This window comes from Ambystoma mexicanum, chromosome 11 (assembly GCF_040938575.1).
Source record: "Ambystoma mexicanum isolate Mex_15411 chromosome 11, UKY_AmexF1_1, whole genome shotgun sequence".
In the NCBI taxonomy this organism is placed as follows: Eukaryota; Metazoa; Chordata; class Amphibia; order Caudata; family Ambystomatidae; genus Ambystoma; species Ambystoma mexicanum.
In genome coordinates, this window is record NC_090934.1 from 756,192,253 (window position 1) to 756,216,612 (window position 24,360).

The following is a 24,360-nucleotide window of genomic DNA, read 5'->3' on the forward strand; positions in this document are numbered from 1 at the left end:
AGAAATTAAGCATTTAAGGGATGGAGAGAGGGAGGGACAAATGGGAGTGGATAGAGGGAGAGTGGGTAGGGGTGTAGGATGGAGGGATATTTGAAGGAGGAATGTGATGGAAGGGGGTTAGGGAATGCAAGAGCGGATGAGCATATGCAGGGCATGTGAATATAAATGCAAAGTGGACCTTCATGGTACAGCAGATGCAACAAAGACCAAGAAAGGAATTTGCTACCCTCCAAATGGTGCAGCAGAACCACAGACCACCTGAAGCGTTAGGCCACTCAGAGGCCTTCCTTCTACCAGGGCTGAGAAAACACCAGCCAATCATTGTGGTGTTCACCCTAGCTCCCAAATGTTACTCTGATGGCCAGACATCTCCCAGGGACAGTGTCGGGCCGTTCAGTGTTTTTCCTGAGCCTGAGGGGTGCCCTATGTTGGCAGTCTTATGACACAGCTACAAGGTCCTTTAATTCAGGAAATTAAATGTATCCTCTGAAGCTCACAGGTTATCGATTGTGTTTGCTGGTGCCTTCGACCATCACCTCTCTAGGGCCTCTTGCAGTATCCAGCAAACTTCTTATCACCTCATTGCTTTTTACTCCAGTTTCATTTACATTAGCAACCTAATGTCAAAAAGCGATTAGAAGTTTTTCAGTGTTCATTTAGTGTTTCAGCTTTCCGCTAACTGCCTGTCTAAAATAATCTGCAGCTACCAACCCTCTTCCTGCATTTTTAGGACTCCCTTATAATGTAATTACCCCATGGATGCTTTGGACTGTTTTGCCAACTGTAGGGAAGAGGACTCCCAAATTTTCCTTTGAAATGGGCCCCCACCAGCCCCGACACATTTTCAGATGGCCTGCAGTTTCATATTGCTTTGTATTCACTTCTAAGCCTCAGACTCTTACACACCATGGTCCCTGGTTTTACTCTGATGTATGCAGGTATCGATTAAAACTCTGGAATGGTTAAATGTTTGTCACCAGTTTCCATTCTCCGCGGACAGGCCTGTGCTGTATATCAACTCCCAGCACATTAGTGCCGACTGGAACCTCATTGTAGCTTTCTCAGCTGTGAGGCCATGGCTTGAATGGGCATGTATTACAGCCTACCTCACGACCCTCTTTTGGGCAGATTTTGGGTCATTAGCATATCTTGATTTGAAATTGTCACTCTGATATACTGCACCTTTGGGACATGGACACCATTTTTGAGGAATTTATGTGGAAACACATTTGCATGGGAAGATGTCCTGTAATGGCGGGCATTTCAGTAAATAGTTTTTTTTACATTCAGAGGCTTTCCTTCTACTAGTCTCCTGAATGAAACGCAGAGCAGTACCCCTGCTCCTTTAGACACTTCATAAAAGAATCCCATGTTTTAACCAACGATTTTGAGGTATTGTGAAAACTTGTTGATGCAAATCGTGCTAATTTTTTGCAGCGTTAAGGATTTAGTAAGTGCAAAATAAAATAAAAACACCCCGTGTACTGAAAATCAAAAGTCGGCACCCACAGCCGAAAAAAGAATCCAGATTAATGAGAAGAACCACACCCCTTCTGTTTATGAGCTGAGCAGCTCCACGCAGATTGATGAAAAAAACACCTCCCCGCCTGTTTATGGACTGAGCCGTTCCACCCCGTTATCTCGCTTCCTCAGCCGGGCGCTGCGCTTGCCATCCTGAGTTACATTTTCCTGACAGCCGTCCATGTTGTGAAGCAAAGAAAATATGAGGTCCTGCTACGTCATCCGTTTCCACCCATTGGCCTTGACCCTGGAGCGCGGAGGGATGAGCTGTGAACCGTGCGCGGGCGCTCACTCGGACCTGCCTGTCATGAAGTAGTGTGGTGAGCTCGGGTCTTTCTCTGGAGCCCCAGAGCACGCAGACGTAGGACGGACAACTTCATCTTTGGCAACAGTGACACAACCGATAACCCCCTGCGCGTGCCTGTCAATCAAGCAGAATGGTGCTGCGTGCTGTGCTCATCTTTGCATTCATCTCCTTTGGAATGGCCAACGTGGCCCAAAGCCCTTTTAGTAATGACGGTAAGTGGCTCTTTGAATACTTTTTTTTTGGTAACTTATTTTCCACTGCAATGAATTGGTGAAAAGACCTTGCATTGAAACGTGTCCACCTGCAGGAGTTTCTGCCAGTCTCTGGATCATCGGTCAGGGAGAGGACTCGTCAGGGTGGAGTTCATTTGCCAAGCGCCAGGTGCAGTGGAGCAACTTTGATGAAAATGTTGGGGGGACATGACATCTGAAGAAAAGGTGCCCCAGCCAAATGAATGGGGACAAAATGGTCGCTTTCAATGACGAAGGTGTGTTACTGAGCAAGATATGTGCTCGAGCTGGCTTGATTCCACGCCTCGTCTCAGTCTCATGACTTCCTGTACCTCCATCCCCTCGGGGTCTCACTCCAGGCGCGGGGCTGGAACATGTGGAGCGTGCATTGATTGAGTGCGGGATGTGCAAGGGCACTTCATCCCTCAGGAGCAGTTAGGTACTTCCACAGCTTCCCTGACATGCCCCCGGCCCCTGCCTATCTGCATGACTTGGCAATTCAGGAAGTCCTAGAGTGCACTCGTGTGAGCCCACATTACCTTTCGATTGGGAGATGTTTCCTTCACATCTGCTGGTGGGTAGGCAAGCCTTGTTAGTATTGGCCCTGGTTTATGGTGAAAACCATCGTTGCGTTTGTTTGTTGAAGGACGTCAAAAACACCTTGATCGTGTTACACACATTCAATTTTAATTTGTTGATTTTAGTAACCATTGTCCAGGCACGAGTGTGCTAGGTGCATGAGAGAAAAGCCAACACGTGTTTCGACCGAAGTCTTTGTCAAGGCAGAGGCTGAATGGTTAAGGATCCTTCTTAAGGATGGCGGCGGCCAGGGGATTGTAGAAATACTGGGTCTGTGTAGGATTGGCTGTGCAGCCACTGTTGGTCGACTTAGCCGCGATTCTGGAGCCCCATGGCGGTGATCACTGTGATAAAATCAACAAATAAAAACTGAATGTGTGTAACACGAACAAGGTTTTTTTGATGTCCTTCAACAAAACAACCCAACCATGATTATCACCATAATCCAGCGGCGCTACTAACAAGGCTTGCCTACCCACCAGTATACAATTACCATTGGGAAATTAAGAATTTTACATCCCCAAGCAAACCGTCTGTCAGGCTGCAGGAAACAACCAATCACTCAACGAAACAAAAGGGATAGCGCAGGGGCCCTTCCTCTAAACCACCCTACTTTTCCTTCACATCTACTTATAATTTGCATGCGTTATTTTTCCAGATCTACCTGTTACCTTAATTTCGTATTCTGTGACTGGATGCTGGGATGATATGGGGTCGAAGTGGCACGTGATTTCTGCCTCCTCTACAAACCAGGTGGTATCTGCAAGTCAGAAACTACCATCATAATTTGTACTAATACACGAGTGATCTGTTTTTTTAATTAATAAAAGAAACCTTTGTGTTAGTTACAAATAAGGGGGCAGTGGCATGACTTCCGGGATGGGGGCATACGGGGTGTTGCACCCCTCCGATGTTCAGACAGTTTTCTGGTGAAGAGTGTCCAGTCAGGACTGAAGGAGTGAGCCCAGAACCAAACCTCTTCCTCCCACATTATCAAGTACAGTTTCATTTTGTGGTTTCCCTGGGAGCTGCGATTGACAGCCCTATTGACAGATAAGGGGTGCCACGAGGCAGCAGTTAATGGGAGGAGGATGTACGTGATTATTTCGATTACGAACATTTCGAAAAATGTAAATTAGGAATTTCAAAATGTTCGTAAAGGAAATAATTACGAACATGACCACCGCCCGCCATCCCCCCTGCCTCCACCTCCCTAACCCTAATACATCCATACTTACCTGCGGCGCCAAACTTACCTTTACTCCTTCACTGCAACGCTCACCCTGAGACGTGAGTTTCGCCTCCCTATTGAGAGGCAGAACATCCGCCGCAGGGTCCTTTGTTCTTGAACTCTTTGTCCCCCGCTCTCCTTTTAATGGAAGCAGAGTACACCCCTGCAATCCCTGAAGTGTTATATTGTCAATCAAAGGGAATGGGGGACAACCCTACAACCTCTGCTCTCCTTGATGGACAATATGGTTAACTTACACAGTCATGTTTCCAATGCCGAATTCGGCATTTTTTCCAGCGCTTTCTACGGCTTTCAATGGGGAATGGATTTAAGGGCATGGTTATCTGTCTTCTATGATCCCATCATATGCAACATTTCAACTCTTGCTTACTTTTAAAAAGGTACAAAACGTCCTGCTTGTTCTACAGCCAAAACTTTGAATTATGAGAGCATAGTTAGATCTCTGGTCAGGGACGTCATTTAGGGGTCTTTTCTTCTACAGTGGCTGGCTTTCTTGTTCAGGCCTCTTAAAAAAATAGGAATACCAAAAATGTGTCTTTCTGGAATTCTCTACAATAATTGCTAGACTCTTTAAAGGTTTATTTTAGGCACACTCGAGGGGGTGAGTCACTGATTTAGTCTGTTCATAAACACCTTAACTCAGCCTTTCATCCTTCTGAGGTCAATCAGTACCAACCTAGGTTGGGTGATATTGTATGTATACTTTTTCTATATTAAGCGCTATATAAAAACACATCATTATCATTTGGCCATGGACGTCTGCTTGCATTCACAGTAATTTGGTAACATGGGGCTATACACACTGATCTTAACGATACATATGGCGATCCATTCTTGTATGAAATGTATATCACATTATAGTGATATCGTGAGCATATTTTTCGTAGTGTACTTAGGAACTATGCTATGTGATGCCACTTCCTGTTTTGTCAAGGGGTGAAAGGTCATGTCCCATTGCTTCCCGGGATATCACTTCAGGATGGGGTCAAATGACTTCACTTCCTGTGATGTTATCAGAGGTCAAGGGTTGTGCAATGTCACTTCCGCTACCCCTGGCATTTTGGAGAAATGACGTCCCTGTCTCTGGTTTAGATCCCTTGGCACCCGGGAGCGATTGTCGCATACAGCGGCTTATGACTTAAATCCAGATGAATACGCAAACCTGCTGCCTACAGCATCATTGTATGTGTGCTCTGCACTTATACAGACAATGGACATTGCTGTTCGCGGAGTAGCTGATGCCGGGTGGCGGTATCGAACAGGTCATGGGGGCACTTCCTATTTAAAGCTTTGTTGGAATGTCGTCCCCTCCCCGTAGATCGATTAGTCTGACCAATGTCAAGTGTCATCTACTCCATCGTTCCTAGCCTCCTGGTACGCATCACTATTAATATCTGCTACTTGTAGACCAGCATTTAATCAGGGAAATTGAAGTTCACTATTGTGAAATGAGCAAAATGTCATTAGCTAAAAAAAACAATAAATACAGAAAATCCCATATCTGCTGTTGGACAATACAGTAGTTCTCGTTCAGTAATTTCGGGAGAAAAACAACTGGCCGTGAGTTTGTCAACATCGCTGCCCTTCAGAATGTTCTTACTCAGAAGTTACTTGCCCTGGAGACCACTACTATGAAGTGGAACAAACTAGTGTATATCTCCTACCCACATGGCTACTTAGAAATCTCTTCCTAAATACACCTCTAAGGTTTCTGGCTAGAACATGCTCCTGGCCGCAGGTTAGGACCCACCTACTGGACTCGCCCAGGAGCAAAAGGAGATGGCATCTAGTAGACGGCAGTTCCAGGAAAGTGAGACTTTTGCAGGTTTAGAGTGCCAGAAAGTGTGCACAATATGAACAGGCGATACGTTTTTATTCTCTCTTGATGTCATTAAAAAGTTGTATTTATACTTGGCAGGGTAATTGTTTCATTGAAATCAGAATGATGAGCCACTATGTTTGCCCTGCACACACACAAACATACGCCCCCACACCCCCCACCAATCCAGTGCGCTATGTTGCCATGCTTGTCTTGAATGCTCGGGTATATGTTTTATGAATCTGAACACACAAGTAGTGTAGAGAACAACAGGTGTATTTGTAATTCATGTATTCTTTTGGATTGCACTTTAAGAGTGTATTATTTTGTCAAATAAATGAGTTTGATTTACCCTGTGATTTGGCGCTTTGCAAGTCAGCTTATTCAGCACATAGGCCAGCACTAGTGTAGATGAAAGACTACATTGGTCGAGTGACTGAATTACAAACTGGTGAGCAAGGGCATTATGGCAAATACCCCCCTCTTCTCCGCTTGACTAAAGTATGTGATTCGGGGCAGATCCCTTTATATTACTGGACCGTACGTTCCTTAGTGTCACCTTAATGTGACTCGTGTGGGCGCGCACTACACACAGAGACTCCCTGAGGAATTGCTAAACAGGCTGCAATGCTGCAATGCACAGAACAATGATAGTGACCATTCACACAGTACATGCTACAGGCTGAACTTGCTCTTACGTCACTGGTTCCCTACCCAGCATTCAAGCGCCTGTTGCAAACTTGGCTGTTCCATATGTTTGACTCACACTCTAAACACGAACTTCTCCTGCGTTGCCCGAGCTACTTCCTACTAACCAGTGGTGGAAATGGGAAAAAATTGGTGGGAGATCCCACAAGGACCGGGGTAGGTGCAGAGTTTGGGGGGCTGCGGGGTGCCAGAGGAGGCAGGGTTTAGGGGGGCGGAGCTGGCAGTTGACCTCCGATCAAAGGAAAGTCCAAAATAATAGTTTAAAACGGCACTATTTCTTTCATGCTGCTTCTTTTCCAAACTATATATCAATTTCACATTAAACCACTTCCATGGCACTGGTGATGAGTTACTTCTAGTTTTCAGCAGGGTTGCTGAGTAAATATTCTTTAAAATGCATAATTTGCATCCCATTTTATTTTTTTTTAAAACTCCCCCTTGGGTACTATTCAAACAGGGCGATTTCTGTTCGCCATAAGCAACGTTTTGTTTTACTTGAACCACACCCGGCAAAGCTCCTGCAGCTCCCCTCTGAAAGCAGTTGTGTGGCTGCATCGTGTGTGATAGTTTCAATGTTAATAGGGCTATTTATTTATTCAAGCAATGTTTGTCGGATACCTGTATATGTATATTTATTTATGCAATGTTTGTCTGATACAGGTATCCAACAAACATTGCATAAATAAATACATTATCTGGGTCCATGTATCCAACAAGCATTGCATAAATGCATAAATAAACTGGGTGGTGGCTGAGGACTGTATCTTCCTCTGGTGACCCCTTACACGGGGTCATCAGAGCAAGTTACAGTTTGCTCACAGGCGCTTTTTTATTTTATTTTATTTATTTCCCCAGCGCTGACTCTGGCCAGATCCCGAGATCCGGCTACACATCTGGTGGCGGATCTTGGATCCGGCGATAGCTGGCCCAATCACCAGCACTGCCACTAAAGCAATGATCTGTAAAGTATTTACTCTGGATTTAACCCGTACAAACTCTGTGATACCTCTGGGTCTGGCCATTACACAAAGGTTAAAATAAAATAAAAAAAAGTGTAAGCCATGTTTCTGTCCCCATAGATTTAGGGTGGTGGTGGCGTGAGAGTGGAAGGGATCATTTTATGTAGGATGCATGAAAGGATGGGAGTAGGACTGAGCTACATCCTGCAAGCTGGGGGCATGACAATGAGAGATGCTGAGAACTCACAATACATATAGCTCTGGCTTCATTTTAAAGTACACAATAAAAAGGAGATCCCCAACTCACTGTGCTCTCATTTTAGTTTGGGTACACTGCATAGCTTGCTGGAAAAAACTCAGATCTAGCCCTGCGCCCCCCTCAATATCACAGATTTCGCTACAACCAGAAAAAGGGGTGGACGTTAGCAGTGTATTGTAAGGAAGTGTAATGGGCGGCAGCCTGTACTGTCCATATCGTCCTCACTGTGACCGTATACAAAATAATATATATCTCTGTATGGCACTCGCTACCACAGTTGTTCAACGTCTTAGCGCTGTACACAACCGGTATTGGTATAACCCAAATGACAGGTATTTGGTGCCTTCGCCATGGGAAAGATGAAAGGCTGAGCCTACCACGCATGGGGTTGAACTTCTGACCTGGATGCTGAATGCATATCTCAGCAGTGAGCGCTTGAGTCACTGAGTTGTCTTACCAACAATCTTTTTAGAGATGTGTGCCCATTATAACTTAAGCCATGTAGATAAGGGGAGAGGAGATAATGGTGGGGAAAAAGCTCACCCCAAAGTCATTAACCGAGGCAAAAGCAATGCTGGAAACGGGCCTCATTGCATGAACGCACCCCACCCTCCCTGCGAGGAGTCCGGGGAGGCTGTCCCGAGGTCCTATGGCGGTGACTGACTGCAGGAAGGAGCTGAGAGTAAAGGGAGTAGGTAGCATGCAGCGGTGTGTGTATATCACAGATGCTCAGAAGGAACAGCACGTCTCTGCCCAGGCCTCCCCACATACTGCAGCTCACAGGTGGGCAGCGTGTGCAAGAGCTGAGCAGAACGGGTAGAGTATGACCTTTACAAAACACGAGTGTGCGTATTCTAAGCATTCGGATTGGTGAAGAGGAGCCCATTAATGACTACCACGTGTTAGCAAAGAATAATATGTTTTGATTAATAACAGTCCAGTTTTGTGGACGGTCTCGCCTGGAGTAAGGGGCGTGTTCATCTTTCCTGTGCAGTGAAAAGTGAGGTTCAGTGATGGGCATTAACACGAGCCACAGGCATCTTTCATCATGTCCTGACCCAAGAGGGTGGAACAGAGTCAAAGGGGCGCCCATTACCGTGCGGCTCATTAGGTCACAAGGGAAATATGGCATTATTTAAATGATGACAGATTTCTATGACTTCTGTAATCAGATGTGACTTTTTGTGATGAGAAAGCAGCTCTGTTTGCCCGTCCCTATTGCCACCTTCACCGCAGTTTTCCCATTGGAAAGGGGTTACTATTTGAGGGTCATTTTCGGGAGAGGTTCTCTGTCACCCGTCCCTCTGATTGCAAGGGGGCACGCCCATTAGAAAAAATAGGCAATTTGGTCCCTTCGCTTCTATCTAGGGCACTTCCGGGCTACGGCTACCATAAAGCAGTTCCAGGCGGCTGCCCACATCTCCACCAACTGAGGGGCACCCAAGCCACCATTGTTACCCAAAAGACACACACGGTGGCTATAGTTTAGGAGCTGGAGTGCTAAAATGGGAACTCACTTGGCTTGAAATAAAGCCTTCCACCGGCCCTGAGGGAACAAACCTAGAATCCACCACATGCATAAAACTATTGAGGCCTAGATATCAGCTACAGAGATGCATTCCACAGAGGGATTCTGAGTGAAAACAAGGGAGAAGTCCATGTTGCCTGTGATGTTACACAAATCTGTGGGGTGGAAATACATCCTGTAGTTAAAAGATACCCATCTATAACTTTGTGTTGTGTGCAATCACCGCCCTGGCCCCCATGAACCACTTTTCCATCTCCTGCACTATCCTCACGGACCTGTACATTAGAGGGTGCACAGTGGAACATATGGGGCGATATGCGCAGCATGAAAAGTGCCGAGTTCCAACTTCTATCATTTCACAGCCACCAAAAAATAAATAAAATAATACTGGGCAGAAACAATGTCATATTCCTCTGCTGTGATGTCACAGCAGTTGATATTGAATTCGACAATCCTCTGCCAGGATGTCACTTCAGGAGGATGCAACATTCAGAAAGGGAAATAGTTGGTAATGGCTTCCCAAGCGATACATACAAAACAGCCCGGTACTGAACATCATCAACTGTAAAGCTTGGCTCAAGCCCCCCCCCCCTTTGTGCTATTGCATCATTGGATCATCTTCCACCAATGGGTCCTGGGGGGGCATTCATGGACTGTTAAGAGACCCCATTTGGCAATGAACTCTTCCCTGCCCATTTCGAAGGAATGTCCTATTTTCTCGCAGATGTTCACACACATTGGAAAGCCACTGTGGGAGCCGTGGGGTTAGTAGTACTTTGATTTCAACACTCTCGGTCATTGGCCTCAAACTGAAGTGTGAATGACGGATATTACCATTACACATCAGCCACCCGTTACAACTGCAAACTGAGCATTTAAAAGAGGGATCACATTGAAGGTGCCTGGCTGAACCTAAGCCAGAGCGTGCGCCCAGCTTCGAGAAGCAAGGGAGCGCTTTACAGAGGTATACAACAATACAGATACACAATGGAGGCATACAACAGTACAGATGCATAACAGAGCGCTTTCCAGAGGTAACAAGAGAACAGATGTACAGCAGCGGGTAGGCTACCCAGGGGCACAGAAGAGGGATACAGCTGTACAGGGTGGCGCGGAGCAGAGGGGCGGACAGCATCCAGCAAGCCGGGTGGCGCAGGGGGTCGATGTGATGGCCTATGTGTTGAGGAGGAGAGACTCCTTGAAGAGGTGGTCCCTGAGTTCTTTTCTGAATCGTAAGAGCACAGGGGCAAGTCTGATGCTGGCAGGGAGGAGGTTCCATAGTCTGGGGGCGTAGGCATAGAAGGCTTGTTTTTTTGGTCCTTTCCTTTTTACAGCATCGGGTTTCAGGTCTGCACGTGTCCTGGTTTCTTTCTGGTGGGGCGCTGTTACAAGGCCAATATAAACGACATGTTTGTTTCTTTTTCCTATTTCCCCTTTTTTGTCTTGTGGCGCCTGGAAGCACTTGTGTGTAGGCGCCACACAAATGCCCAATAAATAAATAAACTTAACAGGAGGGTTTGTGGGTTTTTTTTTTAAGTAGACGTTGCATTATTGCTTGATTTAACTCTAATGGGAGTGGAGCACCAGCTGGAAGCCCATTAGCCACGTTTTGTCATAAACGTTTTTGTGGGGCGGCTTCAGTTTGTCATTCAATGTGCATGTTGTTGCCTGATTTTCACGGTGTACTTTTTCCATGCACCATCAAATCATTGTTTTCTGTTGTAGTATTCTCTGTGCTCTTTTCGTCTCCTGCCCTGTCTTCTCACATTTTCCCTGCGATACACATATCCCCCCCCCCCCTGGGGGATTCTACCTTGGAGCAAGTAAAACAATACGCGTCCCTGCATTCACGCTTATTCTACCAAATGGGATGCGTGAGTTATGTGCTAGCCATGTTCTTTGCTCCATTGTCACAACTAATAGGCTTTTATTAGACGTTTGGGTCTGTGGCATTCTTTAAAATGATGTTGTGAGACCAGAAATCACATGCAAAGGTTTTATTTACACAAAGTGTGGCAGGTGGTCTAAATCTATCGACTTTGTCAATGGCCACAAGTTGTTTCAATCTCACTGTTTTAAATTCATGGTAACTTGAATTTTAAATCCCAACAAGTAGTGGTTCTTCTGAGCATGTAGACTTCAGTTACCAGCAAGAATGGGTTCTCTGCTTGGTCTCTGTCTAGAAGGAAATTTGGAACTTGAACTTCATGTCCAAAAAGTCTATGCTTTTTAAGTCATTCCACTAGCCACCAAATTTCCCCTCTGGTGTCACCGTCACCGGTGTTTTCTCTCCCTCTCATTTTCGCCACACTCTGATCAACTCACCAATTCTCTTACTATATAGCATTTGTTCTGGGGTACTTCTTCCTCACTCCCCAGCCCCCAGACCAGTTTAGATCCTCTCCTGTGCCTCCTCTTGAGTGTGTGCTTCTCGCTGCACTGGGCTTATCCCTGGCTCCTCACTTTCCCCACTTCTTCCCTCCCCCATGCACCTCTAGGCCTGGATCTTCTCAGAATATCCGATTGGTCACAGAGGTTTTTCTCCATTTCCTTCTTCATCACTCTGAGAGTTCTGCAGGGGCTCTGCGTTCCAGCCTTGTCCTGGGTGCACATTGGCCTCTGTGTTCTCACCATTTCTTTCTACCTCTGTGTCCATAATGGGTCACCATTCAGTGTCTCCAAGGCGTGCCATTCTCTAACTTCTGCATGGCTCTCTGGCAGATTGTAGGTCGCTGGCATGCTGACGACTCAATGGGCCTCATTACGAGGTAGGCAATAGCCATGGTGCTATTAGCACCATGGCTACCCCCTTGCCGCATTCCGGGTCCGGGTTGGCGAAATAGGGACTTATCGGGTCATTCCAACCTTGGAGGACCCGGTAAGTCCCCATTCCGAGGACCATTCCCCAATCCCATTCAAGCCCCCATAGGGCTCAATGGGAATAGGGATGGAGCTAATAACGGGCCCGCTAATAGCGAGCCTGTTATTAGCTCCATGGTCCCTTAGCGGCTCCCACTAAGGGCGCCTGCTAAAACCAGGCGCCCATAGCGGGACCCGCTAAGGGACCTCGGAATAGGGCGGTAAGGGTTTACCAGCACCGGTCTCCTTACCGGTGCCCGTTAACCCTTACCGCCCACCCCGTAATGAGGCCCAATGTCTATGAATTCACCTCATCAGGAGCCTCTTCTGTTCAGTTTCTCCTCCCCTTTAATTCTTACGCAGTACTGCTGGGCTGGTCACATGACTATGAAAAGGAAAACAAATCCTCATGAGTGCATCAAGTGAGTCCCTTTGATAATTGGCCCCTTCTTTAGCTTCACCATCTCTCCTGGGATTTCACCGGGTGTGGGGGAGGGAACTGCTGAAAGGTCTTCCCTTATTGTTACTACAATTATGTGTGTGATCAGTGGGTCTGCGTTAGCCATGGCTGTCGTCCAGTACTTACATTCCTCTAGCCATGCTTGGTAAATCTCTGCATTCATCGATATGAATATATATGTTTTTCATTGGACTCATGTAATCTTATCAAGATGTAATTCTCTTTTCCACCTTTCTAAAATTGGCACTCAATTCAGTCTCAATTTCTGACTGTTACTTTAATTCGGACTTGACTGCTATCTTCTGGTGAGATGGACTTTCCACTGCTTCCCATTTGGTTTACCATATATAGAGGGTTTCTCCAGTTCTCCTCTTTCCTTTCTGAACTGCATCAAAATCTCCTTGATATTCCTTTAATATTTTGATTTTAGGGTTCTGCCCACCCGGGTGTAGATTGTATAGCATTGTGGGTAACTTGTCCCTCCGCCTTAAGCTGCTGACTTGCTGTGACTGACCCTATATAGTCAAACTCCAATTCTCTCTGCGTCCCTGAGAGAGTTTTATGGCGTTCTTTGTTGGCCATCTCCTCCACCGCGAGCATGTTGATAAGTTCTATATGCAAAGTATTCAGTTCTTTAGTTGTAATATGAAAGTTCAAATATGCTTGAATAAGTAAATTCCAGCCTTCCTATGATATGAAAGGTGATTTATTCTTGTCACAGCCGACACGTGTTTCGACCATTCGGTCGTCCTCAAGGCACAGCGTATAGGGATGAGTCCCTAGTATGTCCTCATAATTGACAAAATAGTGCTACTGAGCCACTGTTCGTAAAGAATGATTCTTAGGATAGGTTCAGAATGGAGAGTCCCAACTGCTTGGTAGCAATGTGGTGTTAGAGATATCAGGCTGTATATTAAGTTCTAATTCAAAGGTCAAATACCAAAGAAAACAGTGTATGAGTTGAATCCTGCGCTCAGCGTAAGGCTGCAGTCACACTTGTTTATCACGCACTTATGGAGGGACCCATGGGAATCTCCTGTGTAGCTTTTGCTGCGATTGACTACCAATAATTAGAAGGAGTTGAGCACACCTCAAATGTGTCATTCCCCATCTCTCATGCTTTCACTATACGCAAAGTACTCAAGTCTTTGATGTAGTTCTAGAAGTCTATCTCTGTCCCCTTCATGCATCTGCTAGACAGCAGAGACCTCTTCCTAAAGGTGATATGTGTCCTCTCTAAGCGGGCGCTCTCACTATCTCAGAGTCCACCTCTAAATGGCTGACTTTGCCCAGAGTCTCAGTCAACTCTTCTTCCAGCTTTCGGTCTGTTGATTCCTGGAGCTTCCTCGTGATCTCCCATTTCGGCCTCAGGCTACATCCTTCTTCCTCTTCTAGAGATTCTCTTTCAGACCCATCTTCACCAGCAGCTTGAGGTCCAGCACCCACTCTTCCAGATTGATGACCTTCAGACCGGCTGCCTGTGATGTGTCTTCTTTTATGTGAATTGTGACTGAGCAGGCTCTGCTTTCTCATGCAGCTCTTCCCACTTTGACCTTTTGCCTGCTTCTTTACATCATCTGGGCCTTTGTGAGTCACTTATGAAGTTCCATTTCCTTTTTCTTCTGGTGAAAACAGCAAGCCGTGTTTTGTCTTCAAGTATCCTTATCAAGGGTGACAGAAAACCTGGACTTCAGTTCCCAGCGAGCAGTGATTCTCCTTTAAGTCTCTTTATCAGACGTGTCTGAGCACTTGGACTTCAATTCCCAGTGAACAACGGTTCTCCTTACAGTTCCTAGATGAGATGTGCCAGGGAACATAGACTTAATTTGCCTTCAAGCAACGGTTCACCTTTCAGTCCATTTATCAGTGAACTCTGGGAAATTAAGAGTTCAGTTGCCAGGAAGCAATGGTTCTTCTTTCAGTCACTTTTCTGAGATGTCTCGGAACTTCGACTTCATTTGCCATCAAGCACTTTTACACCTTTAAATCTCTTTATTAGATGTCTCTGGATCTTGGACTTCAATTCCCAGCTTGCAATGGTTCTCTTTTCTGTCTCTGTATCATGAAACCTGGACCTAGATTCCCCACAAGCAATGGGCCTTCTTTCTATCTCCTTATTTGATATACATGGGAAATTGGACTTTAATTCCTAGCACCCCGAATGCAGGCCAATGTGCAACAGAATTTACCCCTTTTTGGGGGGGTGACCTCCTTGAATCCTCACTGCGCCCTCGTGACTGGCTCAGGCTGCCGGACCAGTTACCGGCACCACAGGATGCGGTGATGTACGCTACAATATATCACAGACACCTTAGCTGGCGAAGTGCGTCCTTCGACTATAGACTTAAACTTAGACTATATAGTCGCAGTCTCAGCTCTGCAATTAAGGTTACATCGAAGATTGCACAGGATTATGAAAACATGCTTTTCACTATGACTCTGTGAAAGGATCATTAACAGATTTATCAAGCAACTCAGCATGCCCAATGTGGTCATGCCTGCTACATCTGGTGAAAATCCATGCATGAGAAGTTGAAAAATGTTTTTTTTTTCAGTTGCTTAGAATGGGGGTTATTAGGGAGAATTCTAATTTCTGTGCTAATTCCCTTCAATTTTAGAGACCCCCAGCTCTTTTGCTAGACATTAGGATTTTTTAATTTGAACCCTGGAGTGAGTGAGCCCTTTTCCTCACTCTCTCATGTGTTTTGACCTGATTTGGATTATGTGTTTCCTTTGTTTTTGGGGTCTGACAAACTTCACAGGCATCTACTTTTCGTAGGGTGACACACAGCACCTTCAGTGCAGTGTCACAGAGAAATCCTTAAGATTTCTCATAAGGTTTAAATACTTGTTCTTGTGTGAACTACTGTTCCCAAGAATAGTAAAGTGAAATTGACTTTAATTAGTTTAATTACTTTTTCTCTTTGTGGGTCCAGCACACACAATCTTATGTGGAGTGGTAGGGGGTTACTTAGTAGCCCCTTGTCCTACCTACTCATGTAAAAACATTTTATGTTGCCCTCACTGCCTTAAATGGCTGGTGGCAGTGGTTTCATTTTCCTACCATTGTGCTTTTCTACAGCAGGTTGAATCCTAAACTGCAGTATAGCACCCACTCTGCACGCCAAGCCAGGTTGCAGCCCTTTGTTTTGCCTTTGGCGGGCTTCAGTACTGAAACCCGTCTCTGGCTCCAGTGTGTCTAGAAGGGCAGGAAGTGAGGGAAGTTCCTGAAACTGCCCTCCCCTTTGTCACTAGGAATGCCTGAATGCACATAGTCCTGATTGGCTGGCTGGGTGTCCTGTCGGGACAGCCAACCTGCTGTTTGAGTGACAGCCTGGGCTGTTTGAGTGACAGTCTAGGCTGTGCATGAATGGGAGGAACCTGCTTAAAAGGTGAAGGTTTTGGGACAAGAGGCAGAGTCGACCACTGGGAAGAACACCCAACCAAGAAACTGTGAACGAAGCTTGCTGCAGCCTCCTGGGCCTTTGAATTGCTCAGTGAATCCTTGCTGCTGTGCTGCAACTCCTTTTTCTGATCGACAAGAGGAGATCCGGAAGGGACGACTTCTTTGCCAGGATTAGTGGACCAATTAATCCCAAGAGGAATGCCACTGGACCATCTTTCTCAACTGGCTGTACTTCTTTGCTACTGCAGGAACCACGTGCCAGGTGTCAACATATCTGTAGTTAGGTGCAACAGCTGCAATCTGGCCAGAAGCTCCAGGAGTCTCCTAAGGACCCGCCAGAAGCAGGACAACTAAAGCTTGAGTCCCGTCACTAAAGTGCAGGACTCAAGGAGTGAAGTAAGCCCAACTGGTATCCAAGATCTGCAGTGGTGCTGTTTACTGTGTGCTGAAACCGCCAAGTGCTGCTGATCCGAAAAAAGCATGTAGCTGCCACTGACCTCCAAATTGCTGCTGCAGGCGTCCTCCAGACGTCCTCCCTCTTGTCCCCACGACTGAGGCTCAGGAACCCAGGATCTGCATCACTGCAACCAGACAGAAGCCAGCTGGACCACTCTTCTTCTAACCAAAGGTACTTTTCCAACTTGGGGTACTTACCTTAGTGCCTTTTGCATTTCTCTTCTCAGTTCAGACTTGCAGTAGCTACCTTGCTAGAGTTGATTTTAGCTCTACCCTCCACAACGTAACAGCTTGTGACCCTACAGTGATTATTCTTCAGAAACTTTCTAACTTTGTGCAAGACTTTGTTATCTAAGAAGTGCCTCAGGTCCATAGACTGTGCTCCAATTGACTTTGGCTGCCCTGGCTCCCTGCAGACTCTTCTAGTCCATATGACTTTGACATTTTCTCAGAGGTGATATATTGGTTTTTAACTATTATTGCTGGGAATGGTTTTGTCTATACTTCATTGGAAGATTTAAGTATACTCACATGCCCTGATAATCCCTTTAACCTTTTTCCTTCCTCTAACCTTTCCTTCCTACAATCATCAGAATCTACAAAGTGTACTAGTGATATATAAATGCCATTACTGACCTTGTTAGTGACGGCACCCCTGAGTGTAGGAAGTGTGTAAAAAGCATCATCAAAAGAGTATCTACTAGCTCTGTACTGATTCTGGAAAAGTGTTTTAAAGTATATGTGATTGTTACATATATTGCCCTTTTTAAAGAATGCTTATTTAAAAACTGATGTTAAATAAATAACTATTTATAACTGAAACCTTGAGTGTGTTACTTGGTTACTTGTATTTGCAAATTTCATTGCTACAGCTCTATAGCTCACAATTACCTCTCTTCAGATAAGCCTGGCTGCTCAGTCACACTACCAACTTGTGTAGTACAGGCCTATACCAAAAGGTGGGTTACCTAATGCCAAGAGGACAAGCGTTGTGTAGTCACCAACAGGGTTAGTACATAAATTCTTGCCTTTCAGGGATCAACAAAGTGAAAATGATTTTCAGAACACAATTTCCCCAAATTGTCTACTTCAATTTTTCTGTATTTTGCCGTGGATGGGAAGTTTTACTATCCACTTATATTTAGTGCAAACTGTTGAAAAACCCAACAGCCAGACATTAAAAATAAATCCACATGTATCTTTATTATGCTGAGGAAAAATATACATGTGTACAAAACCCCTTCAAATATATAAGACAGTAATGTCCACTTCACAATGTACCCTTTACACGCAACGTTGCTGCACATAGAATTCGTATTTTGTCTTCATCTGATACTTTAAGCTCTAGTCGAAAGAGGTTGGCAAAATGTCATAATTATGCTACACAAGACCACATTGCTTTACATCACAAATCTGAAAGGGCGAATAGAACTATCTAACAGGAAATCTATTTCATCTGTGTACTTTGCTGAATCTATATATGAGGATGGTATCAAAGGCCCGTTTCCTAGCAGCAATTTACCTGACTGCCGGTCAATGCCGCTGCTGTTACATTTCCAAAAGTATAATTCACAAGAAAGCTTCTCTCTGTCATGCATTTTTGTTCTCTAAAAGGACAGCCATTTTATGTTTTCAGTGATAAAAAATGAATCCATTTAGTTTATGTGGCATTGGAAGTAAATGAGTTTTGAAGCAACACAGGTCATGTTTCAAGAACTGCTTGAAAGTGATATGATTCTTTGAACCAGTTAAATATCTAGCTGCGGTTCACGATAGCATCAAAATACGGAAAATGAGGGTCCTCTGAGAGGAGTGCCTGCAGGGCAGTTTCTAGCCACCATAGCACCCAAGCCAAAACCACTAGAAAGTGCCCCCAGACTGGGAACACTGCATCACAGCCCTTCCCCAACAGTACACAACCATTGCCATATAAACAAAGGGTAGTTTTATGAACTTGTAATGAAAGTATTCAAAAGTATTAAGTAGACATGGCAAAGTAGACAACAATATTTCAAAGAAGGCCTCATTTATGTTATCACGCATATAGGTGAATTGTCTAAAGAATAATCTCTTAGATGTTGTTGCTTATTTTTGTTGCATATTCTCTTTTTGCGATGATTTGGCTCTCAATTAAATGTATAACTAGAGTCAACACTCAAAGGCCATCTTCAGCCAATGAAGACAGTGCACTTCCTTTCATTGACTGAAACCTCTCTCAACAACCAGTAAGAGCAACTGCAACCAAGGTCTCCAGGGAGACCCACACATTTGAAAATAATAAATATGTCTTTGAATGGTTAATACATTGCAACAAAGAAAGCATTTTCACTATCCGTGGTACTTAATTGCGGACTTCGTCAATAATTATAGTCTAGTAACCCTTGTCTAAGGTATTATTTGTTTGTTTGTTTGTTTGTTTATTATTTATAGTGCGCACCTAACCCGAGGGTAGCAGGGCGCAACAGCGAAAAGAGGATTGTACAGCTTAGGTTACAGAAAGCATAATAAATGGAGTACAACTGGGTTACATTGCTGGAAAACATCAAAACATTGAGAACCGATACATCAAGTTATAATTACAAGGAAATATACATATTTACATGTTATATAATATGTCTAACCATAGAGGGTCGGTGGATATACACAATTTATATACAATTACAGAGTTCATAGAAAAGCGCAGCAAGGAAGTGCGGTAAAAATCATGTTCCTTGATCCAGAGAATGGTATTGGATCTGAATTGTGGGTAGGGAAGGTCTTCCCGGAGGGATGGTGGTAGGGAGTTCCAAAATTGTGCTGCTTTGACAGGAAAGCTGTTCCCTCCAGACATAGTACGTTTAAATCTTGGCACTAGGAGGAGGTTAGAGTTGGCCTTTCTAGAGGGACGGCAGGATACCAGTCTAGTGAATCTCGTTATCAAGTATTGAGGGGCAGCTTGGTGGAGGCATTTGTGAGTCAGAGAGACAGATTTAAGGAAAATGTTGTCTTTTGTTGAAAGCCAATTGACAGATCTTCTAGTCTCTGAAATGTGGACTTTCTTCGGGAGGCTTAGGGCTGCTCTTAAAGCATTCTTTTGTAAAATGTGAATTTTGTTCGTGATGTATTTATTGCTGCCCACATAGAGAGCATTACAATAATCCAGCTTGGACAGGATCAACGCTCTGGCTAAGGTGATACAGTTATTAGGTGAAAGGAATGGTTTGGCTGCTCTAATAAGTGTGCATCTATAAGATGTGGCAGATGCCATAGCATTAACTAGTTTTTTGAAGTTGAGTGTGGAGTCTAAGTAGAAGCCGAGGGTTTTAACCTCCTTGGCTACGGCAATGGTGTTATTGTCAATTACAAAGGAGGAGTAGTTTTGGCCTAGTTTATTGAGGTTGGGTGTGGTACCTAGGATGAGGAGTTCTGTTTTGTCATCATTCAGGCATAGACCGTATGAGGCCATCCATGCCTACATGATGAGGTACACTCTATTTACAAAGGCCAAATCCTTGTCATAATCCCCGTCAACGGGATGAGGATCTGGGTATCATCAGCATAGTTTGTGTAGGTGATACCCAGACCATCTAGATCATCGAAAAGGGGCTTTGTGAAAATGTTGTACAGTGTAGGGGAGACACAAGAGCCCTGTGGCACGTCGCAGGTAATGGGCGTTGGGTCCGCAGCTGCTAGTGGGGAAAAGACTCACATAGTACGGTTGTTTAGAAAGGATTGAATCCGGTCAGTTGCCTCTTGGGAAAAGTGGGCTACAGACTGTAAGTGATTGCAGAGGATCTCATGGTCGACAAGATCGAATGCAGCTGAGAGATCAAGAAGTAGCAGTAGTGCTGTCTTACCCTCGTCTCTCAGCTCGTCTATCTGTGCCTTGAGATCTATAAGCGCGGTCTCAGTTCCGTGCTGGGGTCTGAAGCCCGACTGTTGGACTCCTAGGAGGTGGTTGTGTTCAAGGTAGTGTTGGATTTGGTGGTATGCTATTTTATCGAGGATTTTCAGTAAGAACGGCACTGTGGTGATGGGACGGTAATTGGTGGGAGTAGAGGGATCTAGATTGGGTTTTTTAAGGAGTGGGTTTTTAAATGGTGCACACTGTTATTTGAATCACCATTGAGGAATCCCAATTTTGGTAGCTTAGGGAAAGTGAGATTAAATAATGTGCCCAGGTTCACACACTTTGGTTAAGTGGTGATGCTGAGATTTGTGCCCAGTTTGCAGACTAGGCACTAGACCACATATCTTCCCAACTCAAGTTGATAAAGATATGCGTTAATGGTAGCAAACACAAATCTTCTCTGGATTTTGCAGCTGTAGTATTCAACAGTGAAAGAAAAGGCAGAGTGAGGTCACCAATGTGTGGTCATTCTTGTACACAACATGGAGCATGCCCTGTGGCCCTCCTATTTCTAATCACACAATATTTGCACTCCTTAAGGAGTTCCACTAACAACAGTGACTGTTAGTTACCCACTCACAGCTGTGCCTGCATTCACCTAACACTAATCGCTTCCCATTTAAAATGCTCTCTGACAACAAAGACATATTAAAAATTACTTGCCAGCCTCTGTGATGTCCTGTTTCTTTCTTTGTACTTGAGATGCAAAACACAGAAATACAGGTAAACAGGAGCAGGACTTGTAAATTAAAGTCCTTAAAGCTGCAGTGCACCATTGCTGATCGTGCTCCAATGTGATGAGTTGCTAATGGCAAAGAAAGGATTGTGTGAGTGCCTTGTCAGGCAAGGGTTAATGGACGGGAGTGAATTCCATAGAGACAGAGTGGATGTCACACCATTCATTACAAACAGGATCTCTGCAGAGGTGGGCTTGATAACCAACTGTGACCTAACCCTGCCAGCCGAAACACCAGATGCACTACTGGTCCACAGCTTTGATTTGTGTTTGGCATCACAATTGCAATATGTGTGAAGTTTACAAATGTTCACAATTCCCATACTCCGAGGTTCACATGTCAGCCTTTCATCCTTTACAGGGTGGTACATTAAGTGTAATTCTAGAGAGCTACAGCACCTGTTAACAAGGGAGGTCAGTTCAAATGTACTTCCAATTTCTATTTTGGCTGCCTACTGCAGTGCATCTATAAAGCGCTGCATAGAATGCTAGTAAACAGGAGCCCTCAAGATCTAGAAAAACATTATGAAACTCTATTCTCTCCTCCTTTCCCTTTCTCCCATTTCCTATCTCCTCCCCTCCTCCCCTTACTTTCTTCTATGCACTTACTCTATCAGAATTGTCACTGGATCTAGTATGATTGGAACCTTGTCTGTCTCCTCCACTCTCCCCTTACTTGTTTTTTTCTCCTCCTCCCCCCCAGCGTGCACTATCTGAAATCTCGTCAGGCCTAGTACGATAGTCGCTTGTTTTGTGCATCTCCTCCCTTTCTGCTCCCCTCTCCCTCATCTTTTGTTTTCTCCGGCTCTACCAGAAATGTCGTCTGGCGTAGTACGGTAGTCGTGTGTCTGTTTCCATTTCCTTCCCACTCTCCCCCTCCCTTCCTTATCTATGTCTTAGCTCTTGTACTATCTGAAATGTCGTCAGGCCGAATACGATAGTTAATTTCACATCCTTACTGTTCATGGCCTGTAAGAATGTCATTGTATTTTCCCTTGTTCCCTCTCTTGCCTTGAAGCGCTTTGAAACACATTGTGTATAGGCGCTATATAAATAAACTATCATATCATATGCACTTTATGTTACTCCCCAAAGGGTAAACTGCTGAGATAGCACATAAGTTACAGATTCCAAACCCAGTCACTTAGTCAGTCCTAGGCCTCATCCATTTTGCATGCAGCGTCTGCCAAGAAGACAATAACAATCTCCTGGACGAGCTCCACAACCTGCTATAGGGTATCGTTTGTCTACTGGCACATCTGTGAGACGTCACACGGACTCTACATTCCAACCGGTGGCACCGCGCCACAGGTGTGTGCCTTTCCATTTATGATAGAAGGGAAAAGCTGAGCTACTGAAGTTGAAACAAGAAGACATTGTTGAGGGATCACTGCTCCTACACCCTGGGGGATTCCTATTATTGTAGCCAGAGGACGCCAGATGCCGGGAGCTCATGCTAGATAGGCACTTGCGCTAGAGGACACCAGAGGCCGGGAGCTCATGCTAGACAGGCGACTGCGCTAGAGGACGCCAGAGGCCGGGAGCGCATGCTAGATAGGCACCTGCAGAGCAGGCAATAAAAAAGGAATGCCACAGCATGCCAACCCATGACAACATTGTCACAGATTTACAAGGATCTCTAATCTTTTCCAAAGTAGACCTACACGAAGAGTCATGGAACCTCACCACCTTTTCTTCTCATGTCAGCCTATTCAAATACAAGAGGCCACGATTCAGCATTTCATTGGCTGCTTTGGTGTTCTGACAATTTCCTGTTGTTCCTTCCTGGGAGTTGGTCCCAATTCCCAGTGTGGAGAGGCCATTCCACCCTCACCCTGAAGAATATAAATGGGAAAAATGTATTCGCTTGGCCCTTTTCTATTCTCAGATTTTGTTGTAGAGCTCCACGTTCAGACCAACTTGACAGGTCCATCTTTGCATACAAAAACACACTGATTCATGGAACGTTTTCCTATGGGATTGCGCCATTATAAAACAGGCCCGAAATGTGCCTCTTGTCTTGCGTCCGCTCAGTTCACTCGGGGTACGACTCTTGATGAGGTCAAAAAAAGTTGGCAGAATGCCTGCGTGCCGAGTTACTGACAGCAGTCGGAGCAAAAAACTCTAATAGCCTCATTACGAGTTGTGCCGTATTCTGGCGGTAAATCTGCTGGAATGCTGCCCAACGGAATTACCATCACTGCCACTTGGTCCATTGGAATTACTGCCAAATTACAAGTGGTGGTGGTGGTGGAGTTAATCCCCATTTTTTAAGAGTCCATTGGACTCTATGGGGCATTGTGGGCGGAATTCAGCTGATTTTTTGCAGATTTACGACGGAAAGGGGGAGGATTTACCTCCAGCATGATGCTCGAGGTAAATCCCCCACTCCAGGGCCATACTCGTAGTATGGCGGTGCGGGAAAAGTGGCAGTAATTCCGTTACCAGCAGGTTTTTCGTGCACCACCATACTTGTAATGACACTGCCATACTTTGTAATGAGCCCCTTAGGATTGTCACAGAGGGGGTGTCTGTCAGATAATAAAATTTATGTCAGTCTGCTTGGCCATGTTTTACCACGACCCTGGGTGCACCATTTCTCAGTGTTGTATAGAAAATGTCATTGTGATGAGAAAGAGGGGGAAGGTAAGAATCCCTAACATATTAGTGGACAAAAGGAGTAACCTCTTCAAAACAAAATTGATCATCCAAGAATAATGTTTACAAAGGAAGAAATCACACAAGAATTACGGTCTCAATGTGGAAACAAATGTCCAGGGGCATGCAGAGTCCCTCTTGACCCATGTAAGCACTGCCATGAGCTGGTGACAGTCTTCAATACAATCGTAACATGTGGCAGATTTCTGCAGAGCTTGAAACAAGCCACCATTCTACAAAAAGGGAGATATAATCGATCCTGGCTGATATTCGCCCATGTCCTTCTTGGAAAGCACTTCCAAGTTATTCAGAAGGGCAGTGCACAAGAGAGGCCTGGAGCGGCTGACCAATATTGACACAGTCGTGGATGTGCAGTATTGGTTTTGGAAGGTCTGCGCACCACCCAACGGTGTCTCAACATATATTAACTAACACACATATCAAGGGCTATAGCTCAATCCCGACACTTAGGGCCCCATCACGAGTTGGGTGGTAACTCAGCACAATTACCACCAGGTGCAAATAGCGTTACCACCAGATCAAGCAGCGGTATCTGCGCCACATCACAACCTGGCATGCCCAGCAGTAATTGCGCCCAAAAAGGGCTAGCGCTGGAAAACTGGCCCTAATAGACTACCATCATAGATGCAGCGCTAATAGCGCCGGCTGTAATGGCGCCGTTACATTTTGGGTCTGGCGGTATTTGCATCAACTCGTAATCCGGCAGAGCGGTA

The 24,360-nt window shown here is 45.1% G+C and overlaps 1 protein-coding gene across 1 annotated transcript in view; it reads left to right on the plus strand.

Annotated features, from left to right (window-relative positions):
* The first annotated feature begins 1,815 nt into the window (after positions 1-1,815).
* Positions 1,816-24,360, plus strand: part of LYVE1 (lymphatic vessel endothelial hyaluronan receptor 1) — a 190,394-nt gene continuing 167,849 nt past the window's right edge. Inside the window, exon 1 of the mRNA XM_069623655.1 lies at positions 1,816-2,040. Within this exon, the coding sequence (XP_069479756.1) occupies positions 1,959-2,040 (82 nt within the window). The 5' untranslated portion in view covers positions 1,816-1,958. The remainder of the gene's footprint in view (positions 2,041-24,360) is intronic.